At 38.7% G+C, this 20,166-nt stretch overlaps 4 protein-coding genes across 5 annotated transcripts; 3 read left to right on the top strand and 1 right to left on the bottom strand.

Annotated features, from left to right (window-relative positions):
• The first annotated feature begins 129 nt into the window (after positions 1–129).
• LOC130413233 (transmembrane protein 241) lies at positions 130–4,619 on the top strand. Its single transcript, XM_056738296.1, has 15 exons — positions 130–286; positions 450–496; positions 589–666; positions 743–824; positions 1,016–1,093; positions 1,252–1,277; positions 1,426–1,477; positions 1,605–1,653; positions 1,735–1,780; positions 1,875–1,910; positions 1,995–2,029; positions 2,866–2,935; positions 3,089–3,182; positions 3,326–3,396; positions 3,842–4,619. The coding sequence occupies exons 1-15, from the start codon at positions 215–217 to the stop codon at positions 3,897–3,899; spliced, it is 894 nt and encodes a 297-aa protein (XP_056594274.1). The 5' UTR covers positions 130–214; the 3' UTR covers positions 3,900–4,619.
• Positions 4,620–4,741: 122 nt separating this feature from the next.
• Positions 4,742–11,051, bottom strand: rbbp8 (retinoblastoma binding protein 8). Of its 2 annotated transcripts, XM_056738294.1 has the most exons (18): positions 9,811–11,051; positions 9,009–9,051; positions 8,833–8,928; positions 8,630–8,724; positions 8,425–8,497; positions 8,050–8,204; positions 7,872–7,967; positions 7,708–7,778; positions 7,470–7,540; positions 7,029–7,326; positions 6,847–6,922; positions 6,700–6,770; positions 6,502–6,601; positions 6,264–6,428; positions 6,118–6,178; positions 5,909–5,996; positions 5,694–5,835; positions 4,742–5,543 (listed from the first exon to the last, which is right to left on the bottom strand). In XM_056738294.1, exons 1-18 carry the CDS (start codon positions 9,926–9,928, stop codon positions 5,440–5,442), a joined length of 1,923 nt encoding a protein of 640 aa, XP_056594272.1. In that variant the 5' UTR covers positions 9,929–11,051; the 3' UTR covers positions 4,742–5,439. The 2 variants fall into 2 exon arrangements, with proteins under 2 accessions (XP_056594272.1, XP_056594273.1); XM_056738295.1 differs by lacking the exon at positions 9,009–9,051 and having other exon boundaries at positions 4,805–5,543; positions 9,811–9,928.
• On the top strand, positions 10,134–16,301 carry esco1 (establishment of sister chromatid cohesion N-acetyltransferase 1). The gene is given in 12 exon segments (XM_056737609.1): positions 10,134–10,190; positions 10,308–10,423; positions 11,261–12,674; positions 12,677–13,132; positions 13,209–13,293; positions 13,514–13,580; positions 13,750–13,837; positions 14,322–14,453; positions 14,541–14,630; positions 14,726–14,869; positions 14,943–15,127; positions 15,395–16,301. Coding segments are annotated over 12 exon segments (2,982 nt in total). The 3' UTR covers positions 15,543–16,301.
• Positions 16,302–17,065: 764 nt separating this feature from the next.
• On the top strand, positions 17,066–20,006 carry pak1ip1 (PAK1 interacting protein 1). Its single transcript, XM_056738504.1, has 10 exons — positions 17,066–17,273; positions 17,963–18,125; positions 18,217–18,337; positions 18,457–18,531; positions 18,697–18,749; positions 18,822–18,967; positions 19,053–19,150; positions 19,260–19,356; positions 19,454–19,583; positions 19,867–20,006. The coding sequence occupies exons 1-10, from the start codon at positions 17,196–17,198 to the stop codon at positions 19,989–19,991; spliced, it is 1,086 nt and encodes a 361-aa protein (XP_056594482.1). The 5' UTR covers positions 17,066–17,195; the 3' UTR covers positions 19,992–20,006.
• Positions 20,007–20,166: the final 160 nt, after the last annotated feature.

Here is a 20,166-nt window from a genome sequence, read left to right as displayed (position 1 = left end):
GTACGCAATTGTTATGATTTCAAAGTCTTTTTTGCCCCTTTTTCTCATTATAATACTGTGATTTAAATGCAGACTTTTATTAAAACGCGTGCGTGTCAATGTGGGCGTGGCCACAGCGAAGTAGAGGAAGTACAAATAAGATGTCAGTTTCAGGACATAGAAGAGTATCAGAGGAGATAAATCAGATTCTGAAGTTATTTATGCATCCAGTCCAATGAATGTAGCTCGAGTAATCCTTGCTTTAGTATTCTGCATATGTTTCACTCTCTCATATTTCACAAATAAGGTACATGAGCAGCACTGCATTATTATTACTGTTAAGTGTTGTGTTACATCTTTGTTATTTATCTACGGGAGCTTAAAGATGTGTGGAGGTTCAAGGAGGGATGTTGTGTTTGTTTTATGAAGGATACATTAAATGTGTTGAAACCATTCTGTTTGTTTTACAGTATGTCCTGTCTGTCTTGAAATTCACATTTCCAACCATTTTTCAGGGGTATGTATAAAGATATCCTGGTGGTTAAGGTGTACCAATCAGTTCTTTATTTACATAATATCTCAATATTTGTCAATGTTAACTGTCTACAGGTGGCAAACCTCAACAGGGTTTCTATTGCTACTGGTTACCTGGAAACTGGGTTTGGTTGAAATCAATGGCTTGTCCAGGTATCTCCAATTCCGTCGGATGGTTAAAATATTTCGAATCTTATTTGTGCTGAAATCCTGATTGTACTTTATTTAGATCTGCGGTGTTTTCTCAGCTCCCTGGGTCTTTCTTATTTATTGGAAACATTTATGCTGGGTCCAAAGCCCTGTCGCTTCTGGTAAGTGTAACATCCTAACAAGATTTCAAATCAAAACTATGAACAGAAATCGTCATGTAGAATACTGTACAATACATTTGATTGTACATTTGCGTTTAATCTTGTGACTTGTTTATTTCGTTTCGGATTAGGAAACTGTCAAAAGCTTCACATATTTACATCGGTTCTTTCTGATTTTTGTTTTTGTTAAGCCCATTCCTTTCTTCTTCGTGTTACAAAACGTCTCCGAGTTCTTCGCGTTTCTCACTGTAATCTTCACTCGGCGAGAGGTAAGTGTGTTTCTTGTCTCTTGGTTGGCTGTGGATCGGGGAAGCTGGTCTTCTTTGCATGTTATATGACAAATGATACTATTTTAGATCTTGTAATAATTTCCATCTGCTAATAATCTTATGTTCTGATTTTCTTCAATACAAATGATATTAATCAGAAAGCCACATGGAGGAAATTATTAAGGTATGTTTCTTTTTTGGCCATTACTTATAGTAATCATACCAAACTTTAAACCAAGGAATAAGAATTTATATCAGACTAAAAAAGTTAGAAGTGCTGTATTTTTATATGAACTTTAAATTAATCAATTTGGTGCATTTTCTCCAAACAGTGTGTGTATGTTGCTGGGTTCTGCTACGAGTCTGATTGTGTACAATCCTCGGGTACGTTTAAAAGCACAAACAGCAACATTCCCTGAATTCTGAATGTTTCTGATAATCTCTGTGTCCTGTATTATATCAAATCAGCATGTAGTAAAACTGTCCAATCTCTTTACATCTCACCCCCTAGTTTGGTCCCAGTGGTTACACGTGGGCCTTCATCCATCTGTTCTGTGTAGGTAAGTGTCTTTTATTTGTGTGTAAATGCTACACATTGTATTAAACATGCTTTGTTTAATCTCATTCCTTTTCTTATTCAGGCGCGTATAAAGTATTCCAGAAGAACTCAAAGACCAGCCATCTGAGGTTACTTGCAGTCTTTCAGATATTCTGCTTGAACATTGCATTCTGATTATATGTTTGAAAATACTTTTTTGTCTTTCTATGTGTAATGATCCAGTGATCTGGAAGAGCAGTTTATTAACTATATGAGCAGGTAAGTCGACTGCTTCACGCAAATAACAGATTCATGAAGAACCGAATGTAGAATTTTAATTGAGATTTTCCTTCTTTTATTCAGTGCATTATTACTCGCCTCTCTATCATACTCGACAGGTAATGAGATTCTTTAAACTACTCCATTACATACAGCTGTGGGAAAAATGAAAAGATCAATCCAGTTTTGTCTTTAACGTCATTTCTGCGTGTATTGTGTGTGTTGAAATTGAACAGAATCAAACCTAAGTCACCCAACAGCAACGTGAAAAATCTAGAGAATGCATGAAAGTTGTGAATTTTTTTTTTCTGAACTGATCCTTAAACCCATGTAAAGCAATAATATTGTGTTGTTTAAACATGAACAGTGCCGATCCTAGATGTCTGGGGGCCCTATGCAAACCTTTGTGAGGGGCCCATTGTCACAGTAGTTAAAATGAGATTAGGGTTAACTAACATAACTGTAAACTATAAGAAACAAAAATAATACATCAATTAGCACGCTTAAATTAATTAAAACGGAAAGACAAAAAACATTAAACTTACAGTAAGAACAATGAAAAATTTTGATTCACATCTAAGTAATCCTTCACTTAAAGTAACACGTGGCTCTGGAACCGTCTAGCTGTTTGTTTTTTACTAACCAAATTTTGCCAGTGGACAAATACTGAATTTGGCAAAACTTTAAAATCAAACAATAATGATGCCTTCTTGTTCTTTTGCTTCGCGTCGTAATAAAAAGTTATGGAAATAGCATCTTGTTTACATTATTGTTTATTTTATCGGGTACACAAGGGGGCCCCACTGGTAGTGCAGGGGCCCTACGCAACATGCATAGTTTGTGTATAGGAAGGATCGGCTCTGAACATGAATATTAACTTATTTTATTTGCAGTACTCAAGATCTGAAAACGCACATCTTTTTTGATATATTGATCAGTTTGTCGTGTTTTTCAGGTGATCTCTTTGGTGCTTTAGACTTTCCTCTACTGACCTCATACGTCTTTCACGCTGGCTGCTTGGGCAGGTTTGACATTGAAATTTCATCACATGATTGAATACTTTATTGCAAATAATTCCCGAACTGAGATAAGTCCTGCTGTTTTGAAGAGTTGAAGAGGTTTGTTCTTTTATTACAGAAAATAGTGATTGTGATTTCAGTTTGGTTTGATTTGTACAGTGCTGTGTTTGGCTTTCTGCTGATGTTGGTAACTGTGAGGTTGAGGGACAGTCTGCCTCAGGATCATTGTGGGCTCTGGTTCTTCCTGGCCAAGGTAAGAAAGACCCCTAAAACTCCAACTCTGTTCTCTTTTGAAGGTGTCTTTCTGACTTTGCCTCTGATATTTGTTAAAGAGAACAAATATAAGACCATACTGTAGTGTAAATTGAGATGTGTAAATGACGTTCTCTGTGGCAGGTATTGGCTTCAGGTCTTTCCTTTTATCTCTCCACATTCAACACTGTGGTCAGTCCCGTAACATTCTGCAGGTGAGATTTATGTCATTTACAGAATGGGTCCAAACGTGCGTTTCAATGGACTTTGTGTAATGTATTGTGTATGTATCACACGATAAACCTGTGTGTGTTGTAACACCCCTTATATAAAGACATGGTTCATTCGAAAAATCAAATTCTTCATTTTTCACCCTCAATTCATTTAAAACCTGTATCGGATTCTTTCTTGTGTGAAACACAAAAGAAGATGTTTTGAGAAATGTCTCAGTGGTTTTGTGTCCGTGGAATGGAAGTCAACTGAGGTCAATGTTGTTTGACAACCAACATTCTTCAAGATAACTTCTTTTGCGTTCTGCAGAATATAGAAAATGATACAGGTTGGGTGAATTAACAAAGAAAGAATTTTAGTTTCAGTTGAACTATCCCTTTAAGCAGGAATATGAAATAAACATCACATTGTTTTTGTTTCTCTCTGTAGCGTCGTGTTGAGCTACGCCGGCGAGGCCTTGTTTCTATATTCTGACAGATTTCAATAAGACTGTGAGATGAATGTGTCCAGTGCATTTGAAGATTCGCCACCAGTCCGTCTATTCTTAATCTGTATAAAACACTCTAATCTTCATTTATAATCCAGTTTGACACATAAACTTGAAGAACCATAACAAAGACAGCAGTTAATGAGATTAAAGAGACATGAACACAGCAGATAGGATTGCTCAGTGATGAATTATGTTTATATATCATTGTGTTTTTTCTGTAAATACATGAAATCTTGTTTTTCTGTATTCTGTTTATTCCCAGATCTATTTCAGCACAAAACCTTCAGATTACTTTAAGTGTTCAATGTTTGGACATAATATTATCCTGCAGTATTGTGGATTGCATCATGAATGTCACCCTTTTGTTATTAATTTGTTGTAGAGAGGAAAACATATCCTCAGTGGTTCATGTATTTTAATACCTCTTTACATAATAGCAGTCCTTATAAAGATTTGTTGTACTTTTTTTACATAGTTATTATAATTTTTAAAAGCATTAGGGTTTCTCATATCTCTTCCAATACTGTCACGTTGGTACTGTAACTCATATGAGCTGAATGACATTTACTGTATTTCAAACTACATTACAACGTATGTTATTGTTTTTCCAAAGCCTGCACATCTATTTAAATCTTTGCATTATAAGTCAGAGAATAGTGCCTTCTTTGACCTTTTTAAGTTCACCCAAAAATATTTTTTTATCATTTATTTACCTTAATAAACTTGTATATGACTCTTTCAACTGTGGAACACAAAAGGTAACAGATACACTTTATTTCTTACATCTGTAAGTTGTTTGACCTCTGATATCTTGAGGTCATTGTTTATTTTAGCGGTGAGCAGGATACAGACCCCGTGCAAAGTTCACTGCTTGTCCAGTTTATCCTGATAGGCCAGTTTTTCAAAGCAGACTTGATTCATTTTCCTGAGAAACACCTTGTTGAGATGTGTGTTTGCGATACGAGTGAGGATCAGACAATCATCCTCCTCTCATGATTACAGGGCTCCTCGTTTGACCTTTGAACTCCTCTTTGCTGGATGATTCTCTGCTTCTAAAGCAGTCTGTGATCTGGTGTTTGGAGCAGATTCAAAAGTCCTGTGGCCTTCCACCGGCTGTCCATTTAAAGAGCCGCTCGCCTCCGTCTGCAATCCATCTTGACATGTAGTTTCTGTTCTCTGCTGCTGTTGTCATGGAAAGACTTGAACCACACTTCAAGTATGACATATGGGTTGTGCTAGTCGTACTGATCTGCTTCTAAACCTAGCATGCATTGCAAACGACCAAACTACCAAAAACATTTTTATTACAATTGTGTTACAGTTTCAATAACCCTTCCAAGCTTTTGTACAAATAACCGATGAAATGACATACAAAAGTATTTACATAATTCTTAAATCCCCTAGAAAAAGTCAATGGTGTTTTTACTAATCAAGGTGGTTTCATAAAATCTAAACACACACACGCTTAAATGTAGACGTCTGTGATTTGTTTCTCAGCTTGAGATTTGAGAGATGTTCATATTGATCATGTATCGACTCAAGACTGTTTCTTCTGTGACTTGGCTTTGGGTGAGAACATGGCGAGATAGGGCCGTCTCCTGCGCATCCTCACGTCCGGCTCCTCCTCCTCTTTGATGTATCCTGTTAAGAGCCAAACAGAATGTTGCTGAAATTCTTCATGAATCATCACGTGACCCTAATGAACTCGTAAAACTATTTTTGCATAAGTCACAGTGCATTATACACTGATACAGATTGTTGTTTAAGATTTAAAAATGACATCAGCAGTACCCCTGTCCACACAGGTCTGCGTTGACGGGAATCCCACTTCCCAGAAGTTTTCGGGAGTGGCGGGTGGAATGTACTGATACCGATGGCGTGAGCAGGAGGACAGTTTTTTCTCTCTCTCTTCCTCAGGAAGATCTGCATAATACTGTAAAAACACACAGTTGGATCCTAACCATTATTTGATCAATTATTTATTAGGTAAATGAAGACAGACTTACTATTTCGCACTCTTTACAATAGTGGCCTTTCAGTTTCCTCCTCTCGTCTTTCTTACGCACGACTTGCACACAAGCAAAAGATTTGTTTCTGGTGAAAGCGGAAAAAAGTACAATATCTTAAATAATATACTTTGTGAAACACAGTTTCTTTTAAAGCAGTAGAATTGTTTAACTCTATTCCAGGGCAGCGTCACTCCATCGTCACAAACCTGTTAGAAGCATCTCCGTCAGACTTTATTTGCTTTCTGTCTGTAGGACTGCGGAATTCCTCTGTGCAGCAGAACATGTTTGTGTTACAGAAAACATACTACAAAGTGACTAAATGTAAATGAGAATGCAACAGTGTCATGGTCACCTTCCACCTCTTCATCCTCTCCCATCTCCTCTTCCTCTCTCTCCTCCGTGTGCGTAATGTCTCGCTCAGCATCACAGCTCACATCCCGAGGACAAGACTCATATTCACTGTACGTCGTCTTATCGAAGATGTCAGCGAGACTGTCGTTCGCTTTCTGTCCGACTCCTGTTCACACATAGATGTTTCAAACAAAGCATGTTGTCCACCGTTTCAAATCAACTGTACATGTACAGTATACCTGTGATCTGGGATAGTCCCGCCGCCTTCTGGCCTCTGAGCAGCAGACTGTGGCTCACAAATGTGCAGTCAGTGTCCAACGTTTCCAAGTCCGTTCTGAGCTAAATCAAACAGAGCTCCTTTGTATAGTTTTGCTTTAGTTGCACAAAACAAAAGCTTCGAAAGGATAAACAAAACACAAGTGTGGAGTTCAGTGTACCTGTGGTTGAGGAGAGTGTTCGGAGTCATATTGATGCAGATCCACTCCTGGATCAACACTCCAGCTCTGATCTGCTCAAAAACCAATGCAACTCATCCTGAAACTATACACAATAGGTCTGTTATCGCTGAAAATTCACTCACTGACCGTAAGGAAAAGCTGCCTTGTTTTCCCTCTCGTGTGACGTGTGCTGGTTCGTCTCCAAACGTTTCCTCTTTGAATCCTACAAAAACAGAGCTGCGTAAACCTCATTGAAGTGTTTTGTTACTTTTGTCATTTTAGTTTAAAATGAATTAAGTCAAAGACTGAATGGAAAGTGTCTCACTCACCCGGTGCGTCTGGATCATTTCTGTCTGACTGTGTCTCTCACTGATTTCCACAAAACGGCGGTTCGCTGGAGTAGAAGCACATATTACCCCCTCGATTCCTGTCTCATCAGGATCATCCAGACTACTGTCACAAGTCTTCCTTTCTGTATTTTTGCAGCCTGTGTGTTTTCTCTTCCCTGTAACTGGCAGGCGTGTGCTGTTGTTTGAGGGCGTGTGTGGCATGTCGTCTGTTGATGGGTTCTGCTGCTCTCGAGAACTCCAAACAGCTTGAGAGTCATCGTTCCTATGAGAAGAGGTGCTGGAACAAAAAGGGGAATTGTTGAGTTATTTTATGATCATTCAAATACCTATATTAAGTGGTACATCAGCAGATGTATATAACATCATATGAAAAACAGTCACAAAATTTTAGAACCAAGTTGCGGAAGACAATGTGCTTACACAGCGGTGCGGTCACATGGCGCGGGTTGCACACTTCTCTGTGTGTCATCTTCATCATCCTCGTCGTCAAACTGACAATAAAACAATGCCACAGTGCCAGCATGAATATTGGTTTGATATATTTAAAGCCAAAACACTCATCTGAGACAACAAAAAATCTAAATTAAAAAAAAAATGAAAAAACGTGAAATGAAGCGTGTTGACTTCAGCACATGAGAGTCAAACTGAAGGTCAGAACCTTCTCTGGCTGGACGTCTATTCTGCAGGTCTCAGGAACCACAGTCTTGTGATGCTCTCTTTTTTTAGGCTCTAAACAAACAAAACATTGAGGCCATCTTATCATTAACATTACTTCCTTTTTTTAAATATGAATAGAGCAAGACTTCTAGACGATTCTTTCACCTGTAATACGAGTCATATCCATATCACACGTCTCTGCAACTAACACACTTGTGTCACTGCAGGCAGATGGTGCAGACATCCCTCCTCGCATGCGCTCTGTTTAAAGCAAGAGAAAGCTTTACTAGTGTGTTCAGAAACAACGAGGTGTATCGTCAGATATTTCACTCCTCTGTCTGACCGGGGTAAGAGAGTGACAGCAGTTTCTCAGCATAGCGGACACGATTCTGATCTTTCTTTCGTTTCATCTTGCTCACGATGGGTAATGAGAGCGGCTGCAGCGGAGAGTCAGGAATCATGCCCTCCTCTGCCTCAGAAGACACGTCCTGAGGAGAACTTCACACACACACACACACATACAGTACAGTGCACACATTAAAAACAGAAATCCGTGTGAAACATTACATGTAGTCTTCAAAGAAATAGAGAGTGAATATAAAAAACGAAAAACATTGTGTAAACTTCTTTAAGATATAGTAGAAAGGTTAAACATCAGAACGTCAGGTCAAATATAGATCTGTGAAATATGTTTGATTTTTTGGACTCTGAAACTCACCCTGAATTTCTTAACCGATCTAATTCAGCGCTCATTTTTCTGTTTTCCTCTCTAAGGCTCATCCTCTCCGCCTCTAAACACAACAATCATCCAATAAACACACACGATACAACACAGGTCACTGCTACCGAATGTCTGCATGCTGATGATACGCAATATAACACACAAGAAACCCATATGGCTCTTCTAAAGCTCCAAATCTCACCAAGCTTAGAAATAAGATCCCGGTTTTTCTGTTCAGCGTCGTCAAACTTCATATTTATCTTTTGAGCGCAGCTCTCACACGGTCCAGAATGCACCCTAACACAAGGGAAGAAAAACAGACTATGTGATTAATCACATTACGGAATAAAAACGATCATTTGCATAACTCCTGTAAAGAACTGTGTTGATGAAAGTGCAATACACCTGTCCTCCAGCTGTCTGATCTTCTCCTGCAGATCCCGCTGCTGTTCTCTTAGCTGCTGGTTCTTGCTGTGAAATTCACTCAATCTCTGAGCATCTCTGAGAGACAAATGACATTATTAACAACAAAAGGAATGAGGAGAGGAGACGATCTGATATTGTGAAAGTCTGATACTTACAAACATCGCTCTTTCTTGAGTTTGTTCACCTTTGCTTGTAATTCTAAATGTATGAGTTTATGAGGTGAGAATGAAAGCAAAAACGTGTCATACGTTAACTACAGACGAGTCCAAATGAAAACAACATTCTAATAGGCTTTAGTATTCAACTATAGGAAAACTCTCAAATACCTTAAACCTGACTACAGTAAATACTAGAGTAGATTAATTTACCAGATATAATTCTAATTACTACAGTATAATTCATGTTAAATATTGTACTTCAAATTCAGTGTTGGGATTACTCTCATTGTTTCTGTAATTTATTTACAGTTACTTCTAACTAAATACTTGTGTAATATATGTGTGTGCAATAGTGGAATTGACATCACAATTCAAAGTCTATCTTTAAAATCTGTCCTTTAATGTATAATTCTCACATTTGTATCAGTTAATAATAATACTTTATTTTGTTTTACATTAATTGTTTTAATGATTTAAAAGAGCCGTTTCATGTCTATCTTGATGTAGGATATAGAAAGTATTTAGTAATAAGTAATTAAATAGAGAGTAATTTGTACATTATTTTAATTACACTATTGAATATGTACTTAGTAACTAGTAATTCATTACTTTTTCAGAGTAACTTACCCAACACTATACACATGAATACATTCATATTTTCACGTGTTACAATTTGCATTAAACGTCTATTGAGATAAAACATTTAAAAAGCTCTGACAAACTCAACTGTAGTACCTACAATAAAAACATTATTATGATATATCACGCTTTTATTTTTCTGTATTTCACAGTTTTCTACCTTGCCGTGTAGATTCATGAAAGTCTCTGACAGCATTCAACAGATCGTGAAGTTTGTCTCTGGAGTCTGAAGATGCGCTGCACACAGACTTTTGAGCGCTCAGATCTGGAGAATTCATTCTTCACTCAAACACTCTTTTCAGGCAGAAAATTCCTCAAAATATCCCTTCAGGTTGTTTCCACGGCGATATAATCTATTCTATTCCCCTCGTTAAAAAGAAAGACATAATTATTAAAAACTAAACCTCTGCGGGAGCTTGACAAGTCTGTGCCTTCATAATAACATTCGCATTCCGCGCCTCGCAGGGGATTGTGGGAACTTGGATGCGGATCACATCAGATACGCAACGCGTGACTGCCACCCAGAGGACATACACGGAAGTGTTTCTTTTTCAACGAAAGATGTAAAACTTGTTTTAATTATAAATGTATTCGTCACTGTGTTCTACATAATTTTAAATCATTTCGGATTTTTTTTCGTTTCTTTCTATATTTCAGAGTTGGAGTAGTTACGATTCGTTGGAGGGGATTGATTTTCCCAATCCAGCAGGTGTCGCTCAATCGATCACAGACGCTGCAGGCGCAAAGGCGCATGCGCCGTCGACGCACCGGAAGTGAGGCTAAACTTTGCTCCACACAGCGGAAAACAGCTGTTGTTTAGTAACATGAAAAGATAAGTAAGTTTAGTGCCGTACTGTATTCATTCTGAATGTTTTCCAATCATAATAATACTTACATTTAAACATTATCTACTTGTGTCATCTATGTAACGTAACGTTAGTTAACGACACAAGTGTCGGAAGGTTTATAAAGAGGCAGCTAACAATGTTAGCCTGCTCTGCTAACTTTCTATTCGTCGTCTGACAGATTAACCACTTCAATGTAGCTGTAAAGATAAAATAAGACGCATTAATGTTTTGATTATAAACGGGCTTTTTTGTCACTCTGATTGGTTTATTGTCTAGTATTGAAAATGAATGGCTCGTGTTTACTTCATAGTTGTCATCTACAGGGAAAGAGACTACAGCTGTTGACATGTTGATGACTGCTGGATCTGATCATTTTATTGACTTATTTAGGCCATTACTAAAATGCCATTTTGAATATAGAATATTGCAGTTCTTGTTCATATTATTTATTATTACGTTTATTGCGTTGATTTTTGCTCATATGTGATATGCATTCACTTTTATGCCAGTTACTGATCTACAATCAGTATTTCATTTCATCCCCACTATGATTTATATAGTAAGTGTACATTAGATCAATATTACTACATATTTATTTAATATCAAATCAACTTGATTATTTAACCAATTGTGTGATGCTTGTTTGACAATCTACATTTACATTAGTGCATTCGGCAGATACATGTTTCAATATATTTAGTTCCTAGGATTTGAACCCACAACCTTTGGCTTCAAGTGTAATTTGCTATCTTCTCTCTTTAGAATAACAGATCAGAAAAGAATGTCGTCTGATGAACCTGAAGTCAAGAAGACAAAGATGGAGGAAAGCCCCGCAGCTTCTGATCAACCTACTCATATATCTAAAGCGCCTCAGAAACCTTTAAGGGGAAGACCTCCGAAAAGCAAACTTTTGGAAACACAGAGACAACTGCCACAATCGAGGGAAGAAAACGGAAAGTCTCTTCGTCGCTCCTCTCGACTAAAAATGACACAGAAAAAGGCAGTGAGAGGAAAACGGAGGAAAGAATCGGATGCGGCGAACACGAAAGAGCAAGGATCCAAAGTCTTTGAGAAACCAGGAGATAAACCATCTCAGCATTTGACTGTTTTGAAAAAAGGAACGAAGAAATATGTCTCAAGAGTGAAGCGAGACAGTCCTGTTGACTCCCAAACCATCAAAACTGTAACAGCAGCTTTATTTCCTGTACAAATAGAGCACAACTATGGACGATTGTTCGACCTGGAAAGTGAGGAGATCACATTACCCCAATCTGAGAAAAACAACGGGGCCAGTGTAACTGATCTGCAGTCAGTATTTCGCGACAGTTTTCAAGGCAAAGTGTCACTCGAAGAGCAGATGGAAATGTCAACAGACCCTATCGAGAAAATTACTGTGAGTTTGGATGCTAAAGTAGATGCAATAACCAAATCTCCTCCACCCCTCGAGGCAGTTTTCAAAGTCATCCAGGAGACCAGCATCACGAAACACACATTCACCAGGAAAGACATTTCAGACATGGACGAGTTAGAGGTTGTGAATACATGCTTGCTGCAGGACGGTGTGCAGAGTGCTGAAATAGCAGGTGTGGCGAAAGTCTTTCTTCACGACTCTGATGCCTTTCTGGATGATGATGTTGAGATCGGACATTGTGTTGTTGAGATCGAAACCTATGAGGATTCAGAGAGTGATTCTATTGTGGTTGAGGAGTGGCCTCCAGACGTTAAAGAGAAAGCTCCAAACAACCAAACAAGTGATCCTGTGCTCAGTGAGGAGCTTCCTTCCTCTCCTTCTTTGCCCAATGAAAGTGCAACTGACTTAACACAAGGGCCTCCTAAAAAGCAAGCCATGAACCCGCAGGCTCGAACGAAAGCTCGTCTGGCCGCCCTGGCAGAGGAGAAGGCGGCCGCCAGCAAAAAAGCCCCTTCCCGTCAGCTCAACCTCCTGGCGCTCTGCGAAGAAATTGCAGACGACATCGCAGACGATATTGCAGACGGTATCACAGACGGTATCACCTACGATGCCCATGTAGCTTCAGACGAGAAAGACGTCACACAACATACTCATGCAGTGGAGCTTGTGGAGGTCAGTGAAACCAAAAGCGAAACGGAGAACTTGATGTCACCAACGGCTTCCGAGACCACCGCTCTCCCAGAGATCCCCAGTGAGAGGGCCGCTGAGCCCCAGGAAACTCCCAGAAGCGCTTTTTCCTCAGCCAGGTTTCGCTGCCCCTCAAGACCCAGGAGAAGAAAAAACTCACCCGGTATCAGAAGTTGAGACAGGTGGAACTTCAGCGAGACAAGCTGACCTGGACTCGTGTTAAGAAGCTCAAGACCGACCAGGCGGGTCAAACCAGCTCGCCGAAGGAGGCAGACGCTGTCTCAGATTCGCCCGCACAGGCTGCCGCCCCAGTTCAGCTTCCGGTCCCAGAGAGCGTGCCCAAAGTGAGCTCCAATGAACCCAGACGGGCGCTCCCTGCTCAGGCACCACCAATGCCTAACGGAATCACCCGTCCCAAACCCAAACCAGTAGTGGATTATAAACCCTACACCCCCAGACGCAAGTATTCACCGGATGATTTTGAGCTTGATTGTCTTGAGGAGGAAACGAATAAACCAGCGACGCCCATAAATGAGGTGAAACATGCAGTTGTAGATAAAAGATTGTTAAAGATTGCATAAAATGCCCAAAATAACTGATGTATTCTCACAGGTCAAACCGGAGCAGTCGTCTTTACCAGCTAAAGTGCAGCCCAAGCCATCAGTAGAGAGGAAGTCATGTGCTCTCACTACGACAGGTAAACTTTAGTTTATCTGATCTAAACATAACTGACCTGAAATCAGCCTGTTTAAACATTCACATCGTTTGTTTATTGATCGACATGTGTGAATGTTTATATACGCCAGATCAGACATGCACTCTTCCACACAACATTCCCAACATTAAATACACATAACTTCATTATAATGTGTCATTAGATGCAGTGTGTTATTTTTTTAACTTCCTTATGTCCACAGAGAATAAGCCAACTTTCTCCACCCAACAAGAACCTGCCCAAACGACGCAAACAGAAAGCAACAACGGGTAATTTAGAGGGAAAGGAATAGCTTTTTCTTTAATGCTGTGTTGTGAGAATAGTATCCTCTTACAGATCTTGTATTGTGATGCACGATAGTTTTATTTCTATAAATCTGATGGGAACTCTGGTCCAAACTGTTTATATGCATAAATGTTCTTTTTGTTGTGATTTCAGGGGAAGTTCAAACGCTGAACCCGGAGCAGACAAGAAAGAGGTCAAAAACTGTTCAAAACCTACAAATACAGCAGCACAAGCCACCAATGTATGTCCATTTGATATCCATTCATTTATTAAAGGGACATTTTGCTCCAAAATGAAAATTCTTTCATTGTGTACTCACCCTAAAATTGTTCCAAACCTGTAAGATATTTGTAAGAATGTGAGTAACCAAACAGATCTCATCCTCCAGTGTCTGCCATAGTAGGGAAAATAAATATTATAGGAGTCACTGGGGGATAAGATCTGTTTGGTTACTGACATTCTTCCAAGTATCTTCCTTCATGTTTATCAGAACAAAGACATTAATACAGGTTTAAAACAACGTGAGGGTGAGTAAATGGTGATAGAATTGTAATTTGTGGCCAAACTATCCCTGTAATTGTTATAATTTCATGTTCGTATTTCCCAATCCCATAGCTAGTGTTATAACTTAAATTAACCATCAATAAACATCACAAACCTTGAAGAGACACACAGGACATGATGTTGTGTGATGTTGGAGAATTAGACTGTTTGTATGGTTGCAGGAGTCCAGTCAGAAGGCGTTTGGTGCTGTGACGTGTAACGTGTGTGGGATGCTGTACTCACCGAGCAGCCCAGAGGACGAGTCACACCACCTCCTCTTTCACAATCAGTTCATCAGCGCTGTCAGATATGTGGTGCGTCAGCAGCGCATCTCAGCCGCAAAGATTTTCCAGTATTTCTCATGCACAGATGGGAAAATGTCACCTTTTTATTTGTTCCAGGGCTGGAAGAAGGAGAGAATTCTAGGAGAGTATCCAGACGGAAAAATGATTCTCGTGCTGCCGGATGATCCCAAATATGCATTAAAAAAGGTGCATGTTTTGCCACCTACCCTTATTTATGAGCTAGCACATGTTAAATGGCTTTTCGTTAGATGTTCTTATCGTTTGTCTGCTTGTCACTGAAGGTTGAGGAGATCAGAGAAATGGTGGACAGTGATTTGGGCTTTCAGCAGGTGAAGACAAAGGTCCCATCGCAGACCAAAACCTTCCTCTTCATTTCAAACGATAAGAAAGTGGCAGGGTGCCTCATCGCTGAGCACATTCAAGAGGTCAGCTGAACTGCACGTTAATGCACGTTTATCTCCTCTGATGTCGGTGTGGTAATCTCATGTCTGTGTGTAGGGTTACAGGGTGATAGAGGAGGCTGTTCCTGAAGGCTCAGAAGGTGAGAAGGTCATGTTTGAGCGTCAGAGGGCCTGGTGCTGCTCTACTGTTCCTGAGCCGGCGCTTTGTGGTATCAGTCGCATCTGGGTCTTCAGCATGATGAGAAGGAGAGGAATCGCTTCACGCATGATCGAGTGCCTCAGGTACATGTGTACTGTTGAAGTGATGCCGAGCATCTGAAAACAAAACAGATACAGTCCTGTTTTAAAAATGATATGGAGACCGGGTCATTGATTTTATATAGTTTGTTTTTTGGTAAAAACAAAAACACAATGGCTGATTTACGAGGTTTGTAAAGTAGTATGCGATTTTATATTTCAGACAGAGATGGCGGTATACTGTAGAAGCAAAAGTTATGAGACATGAAATAAATTTTCATTTAAGATACTAAAATGGACGTTTGTTTTCAGGAATAATTTCATCTACGGGTCTCATCTCAGTAAAGATGAAATCGCCTTCTCCGACCCCACGCCTGATGGAAAACTCTTTGCCACACATTACTGCGGAACCTCTCGGTTTCTGGTCTACAATTTTGTCAGCGGCAATCGGCCAACTTGACAGGAATTGAAGAGAATACTGGACTAAGAGAAACTTTATTTCACTACCAAACAGTGCAAAAGTGAAATGAGAGAACACCAGATGTAGAACTGTGGTTTTATTTGGGCCTTGTCTCCTCACTGGAGATCTAGAGGTGGACCCTGATTTTAAACCTTCATGTTGGCCAGTCGACAGTGTATTTCTATGAGACTCCACAGTAGATTACACGTGATGCGTTGTTTGATGAACGACATCTAAACTGTTCTCTCAGGTTTAGCTTGCAGCCTGTCTTAAGACTCTTCTTTTAGTGGAAGCCATGTTGTCCAGTGCACAACCGCAAGATCAGTGTAAGTGCTTCTTCTTATGTGAGAAGTGTGAACATTACTACTGTAAGCAATGCCTCAGTCCCGAGGTGACTTTTGAATCTCAGGTTGAAAATCACGTATTTGTCATCAGATCTCCCTTTAACCCTCACATCATGTCATCTATTTTCAAAGAGAGCATATTTTCCTTATACATCGTGTCTCGTTTCAAAGAGGTTTACAAGCATGGCATTGACATCCATAGACAACAGTGGATTTCATAGAAGTCGCTAATTTCGCTTTTCTAGTTTTCGCACAATACATTCGATTCATGAATCAAATATTATCCCAGCCGTATGCCCAGTCAGAGTATTTCCATCTCACTTTGATATTTTACAAATGATTTTATGTATATGAATTTTGATTGAATGAATTATATGAATTTACCCCTGAACTAGACAAATAGATTTCTTTTCTGTCACTTATGAACAGCAGGTTGTATTGAGTGTTTGTGCAAAAAAACAACCCATCAATGTTTGTATGGCCACAGCATTCACCATTAAAGTGTAACTTTGCAAATTTTTAGTTCACTTTCTCTTGCTACAGTGTCAAAACTATAATATAAAGAGTAAACGTTATTCATTAACATACATTGCCAATGTTGTTTATATATAAATAGGATTGAAAATCTGCAAAGTGACATTTAAACAGAGACATTAACCTACTTGTATCTTTTAGTTGTCCATGTTTATAAAGCATCTGATAAAGTATGTATAATAAAAAACTAAACCTTTTACAATTTACCTCAAAATATATATTTTTTTAAGTTTATGAACTGATCAGGACAACTGTGTTAATCTAAATTCAACATTTTGTGATATTTTAGAAAGGTGTCTTATCAAAGTAACAGATTAGTTTTACATTAAAGTACAAATATTTTAACAAACATATTTTCATGTAAAGGACAGTGTGGCTAATACACAGGGTATTTGCTGGAAGTTTATATAGATTTGCACTCTACAGTCAATGCATTAAACTGTATGGAAAACGATGCACATGGTTTGTGTTTCAATAACCTTATATTCATCTATATTAGTATTTCTCTTGAGCAAATTTTAACTGGACAATATACAAAGTGGGCTTATTTATTTAAAAAAACCCATTAAGGATATAATTATATGTTTTCCCGAGACGGTTTTATTATCACAGGAACTCTTGTTATGGAGTACGTCACTTCCGGCGGTGTGTTCGTAATCACATGGCTACCACACGTTGCTGTATTTTAGTCTAACTTTTATTAACACTTAAAAATTAATAAGAAAGATTATATATCTCATAAGTTCCTCAGTTTCGTGTTCGTCTGTTTAGTATCATGGCTGATCGTGTTGAGTTGGTCGCGGGCTGTTATGAGCAGATAGTCTGTGGATATCGAGTGTGCACCAGTGAAAAGGTAACATTAATATTAAATATTTAATATATATATATAATGGCTTCAATGGTCTAGTCACTAGACTCTAGTGGTAATGTGTTGGATTCTTTTGATGGATATTATTTGGCAGATGTATACTGTAATATATTTACTATAGTAAAATGATTGACGCCATTATGTTTTTCAACCTTGTGTTAGTAAATATTAACATTTCTACTACTAAAACTAGGTATTTACTAACTTCAAAGAGGAATTTAATGTAGTAAATATTTCAAACAATAGAAGTAAACATTTACAAAGTGTAGTCGTTTTACTGTAGTCAATACTAGAGGATATTACTGTATTTTCACACACACTATAAAAATACATTTCGTTATGGGTTTAATGGTATTCATATAAGAAACTTCTGGAATTCTTGTTGTTTTTTGTCAATGTTATAATGGTTAGCCGTAACTAAATATAACTGAGGGCTTAATGAAATACATACTATGACTGCTGTGGCATTTAAAAAAGTCATTTATTGTTTTTATTTAATTTCTAAATAATTTTCTATTTTTTTTCTATCTTAATGTATATTTGCACTATGTTTGCATCATGTGTACACTTTCTTCTGCACTAAGCTCCTGTCCCCAACTCAAATTCCTTGTGTGTGTAAACAATAAAGCTCCTGTTTCAGACAGAATCTCATCTGTCTTGTTTTTGCATTTTAGGAGTGGACCATTGAGCCCAACTTCACGCACCATGCGCACTCAGCCTCTCTATCAGCGGTGGCATCCAACGATCGCTTCATTGCCACAGGAAGTAAAGACGAAACGATTCAACTCTATGACATGAGCAATAAGACTGAACACGGAGCCTTACTGCATCATGACGGTACAGACAAAGTCATGCACTGAAGTACAAAAGAACATCTGCTTCAGGGTTTTCAAGTAACCAAGTAAAAGCACGTTTTTTTTTTTGACAGGCACCATCTCATGTCTGGAGTTCCACGGCTCGTCTCATTTACTCAGTGGAGGAGAAGATGGGCTCATTTGTGTGTGGAGCACCAAAAAATGGGAATGTCTCAAATCTTTCAACGCTCACAAGTAAGTGCAGCGTACTAAAAAAACACGTATGATGTGCTTTTGATCAGATACCACAACACAAGTACAGAAAATATTGATCTTGCTAGAGAGATGTAAAGTGATGAAACTTAATTTCTTAGGGGTCATGTCACGTCGCTGTCTGTGCATCCTTCTGGAAAACTTGCACTATCTGTTGGAACAGACAAGACTTTACGGTAAGTAAGTAGTTGAGTTTTGCTCTAAAAGAGTTTTTATGTAATAAACCGTATGATGTCATAAAGCATTAAGCAGAGTGTTCGCCTAAAAATAACTTTCTGGTGAAAGATGCAGTTATGAAAGAGAAATACTGTAAACGACCCTTTTTATATCTCATACCACAGAACGTGGAATCTGATAACAGGACGGTCAGCTTTTATCAAGAATATCAAAGAAAGTAAGATTCAGTCTTGTGTTTTATAAATGATTACTGTTGTGCATGTAAATAATGAAAGGAAATGTTTTTCAGATGCACAGAAAGTGATGTGGTCACCAGATGGAGATCAATACGCAGTGGTTGTGAATGACAGAGTGGATATTTACAACATGGAGTCGGCTACGGTTATTGGAACCATCGTGTTTCCCAAAAGAATCTCGTGTCTCAAGTTTCTGAACGTAAGGATTTTGGGTTGTTCACGGTGTATGCTTCTATATTACTGAGAGGTTTAAAAGTCATTTTATTTAAAACATTTTCTTGAAGAACACACTCTTGGCTGTGTCGGGAGACGACGAGAGCGTGCGAGTTTATGATGTGACCTCACAGAAGTGCGTGTGCGAGTTTAAAGCTCATGAGAACAGGTAAAGCCAGTGCTTAAATTTCAATGAAGCGTCAAAGAAGCAGCAGGTGTATAAGTGTAAATGCTTGTGTTATTGTAATAGTTTTATTTATGTGTATGTTTCATTCTAGAATAAAAGCCATTGAAAGCTTCATCAAAGACAATTTTTGTGTCGTTGTTACGGCTTCAAACGATGGATTCATCAAGATGTGGAAACTCGATCTTGAGGTGTTGAGATAAACATTTGTGTATTTTGTCTTGAGTTAAAGCATTTGAAGCTTAAGAGTGAATTGGATTTAGGTTCATATTTTACTCCTCTTCTTAGAACCCTGAGAGCCCTTCTTTGCTTGGCCAAATAAACACCACTGCCAGACTCACCTGTCTGACTGTCTGGATACCTGGTGAAGAGAAAGAGACCCCTGTGGAGCAGAACGTTCTACCTGCAACCTCAAAGAGTATGTACTGTAGAGTCAAGTGAGAGAGAGCTGTGCAGGGTAAAGCGAGCTCACTCCCAGACCAACAGAGACGCAGGCTTTAGCCTCCGTGTTAGAGTGCCCGTCTCCCATCCCGACCAGTGCTGGTTGGAGACCCGCACAGACCAGTTACATATGTACATAGTTGGAGTCACACAAGCAGATTGTGATGCTTTTAGAAGTGTTCTTTGTATTGTAAATTCAGATTTTTTCCTTCTGTTTGCAAGCCTTAAACATGTTTATATGTTCTTCTTTTTTTCCTCAGCTCTTGCAGAGTCCTCAGTGCCAGCCAAAGGTAAAAGAGTGAGAACAACCGACGCGGTCATTATAGTGGACGAAACCAGCTCCAGAGAGCAAGGGAAAAAGAAAAGAAGACAAGAAGTGCAATAAAGAATTTTATTCAAATCTTTGGTGTTGTTGTCATTTCTCTTTTGTGTATTTGCTTATATGACATGACACACTACTTTTATTATACCTAATATATTTAAAAACTTTTTAATTAACCAGCATTGTAACCTAGTGTTAAAACAATAACTATTTTTAGAACGATGGGTGTATGTTCTAT

This window comes from Triplophysa dalaica, chromosome 23 (genome assembly GCF_015846415.1).
Source record: "Triplophysa dalaica isolate WHDGS20190420 chromosome 23, ASM1584641v1, whole genome shotgun sequence".
Taxonomy (NCBI): domain Eukaryota; kingdom Metazoa; phylum Chordata; class Actinopteri; order Cypriniformes; family Nemacheilidae; genus Triplophysa; species Triplophysa dalaica.
This window is presented reverse-complemented; position numbering and strand designations above follow the sequence as displayed.

What these genes read in the sequence shown, in the direction of transcription:
- LOC130413233 (XM_056738296.1), top strand. Translation starts at nt 215, where the DNA reads ATGAATGTAGCTCGAGTAATCCTTGCTTTAGTATTCTGCATATGTTTC. An exon ending in GAAATCAATGGCTTGTCCAG is followed by an intron (nt 667 to 742) that starts GTATCTCCAATT and finishes TACTTTATTTAG; the next exon opens with ATCTGCGGTGTTTTCTCAGC. An exon ending in TAATCTTCACTCGGCGAGAG is followed by an intron (nt 1,094 to 1,251) that starts GTAAGTGTGTTT and finishes GATATTAATCAG; the next exon opens with AAAGCCACATGGAGGAAATT.
- rbbp8 (XM_056738294.1), bottom strand. Translation starts at nt 9,928, where the DNA reads ATGAATTCTCCAGATCTGAGCGCTCAAAAGTCTGTGTGCAGCGCATCT. An exon ending in CTCAAGAAAGAGCGATGTTT is followed by an intron (nt 8,929 to 9,008) that starts GTAAGTATCAGA and finishes TTTGTCTCTCAG; the next exon opens with AGATGCTCAGAGATTGAGTG. An exon ending in ATTGTAAAGAGTGCGAAATA is followed by an intron (nt 5,836 to 5,908) that starts GTAAGTCTGTCT and finishes GTGTTTTTACAG; the next exon opens with TATTATGCAGATCTTCCTGA.
- pak1ip1 (XM_056738504.1), top strand. Translation starts at nt 17,196, where the DNA reads ATGGCTGATCGTGTTGAGTTGGTCGCGGGCTGTTATGAGCAGATAGTC. An exon ending in AAATCTTTCAACGCTCACAA is followed by an intron (nt 18,338 to 18,456) that starts GTAAGTGCAGCG and finishes TTAATTTCTTAG; the next exon opens with GGGTCATGTCACGTCGCTGT. An exon ending in TATCAAGAATATCAAAGAAA is followed by an intron (nt 18,750 to 18,821) that starts GTAAGATTCAGT and finishes AATGTTTTTCAG; the next exon opens with ATGCACAGAAAGTGATGTGG.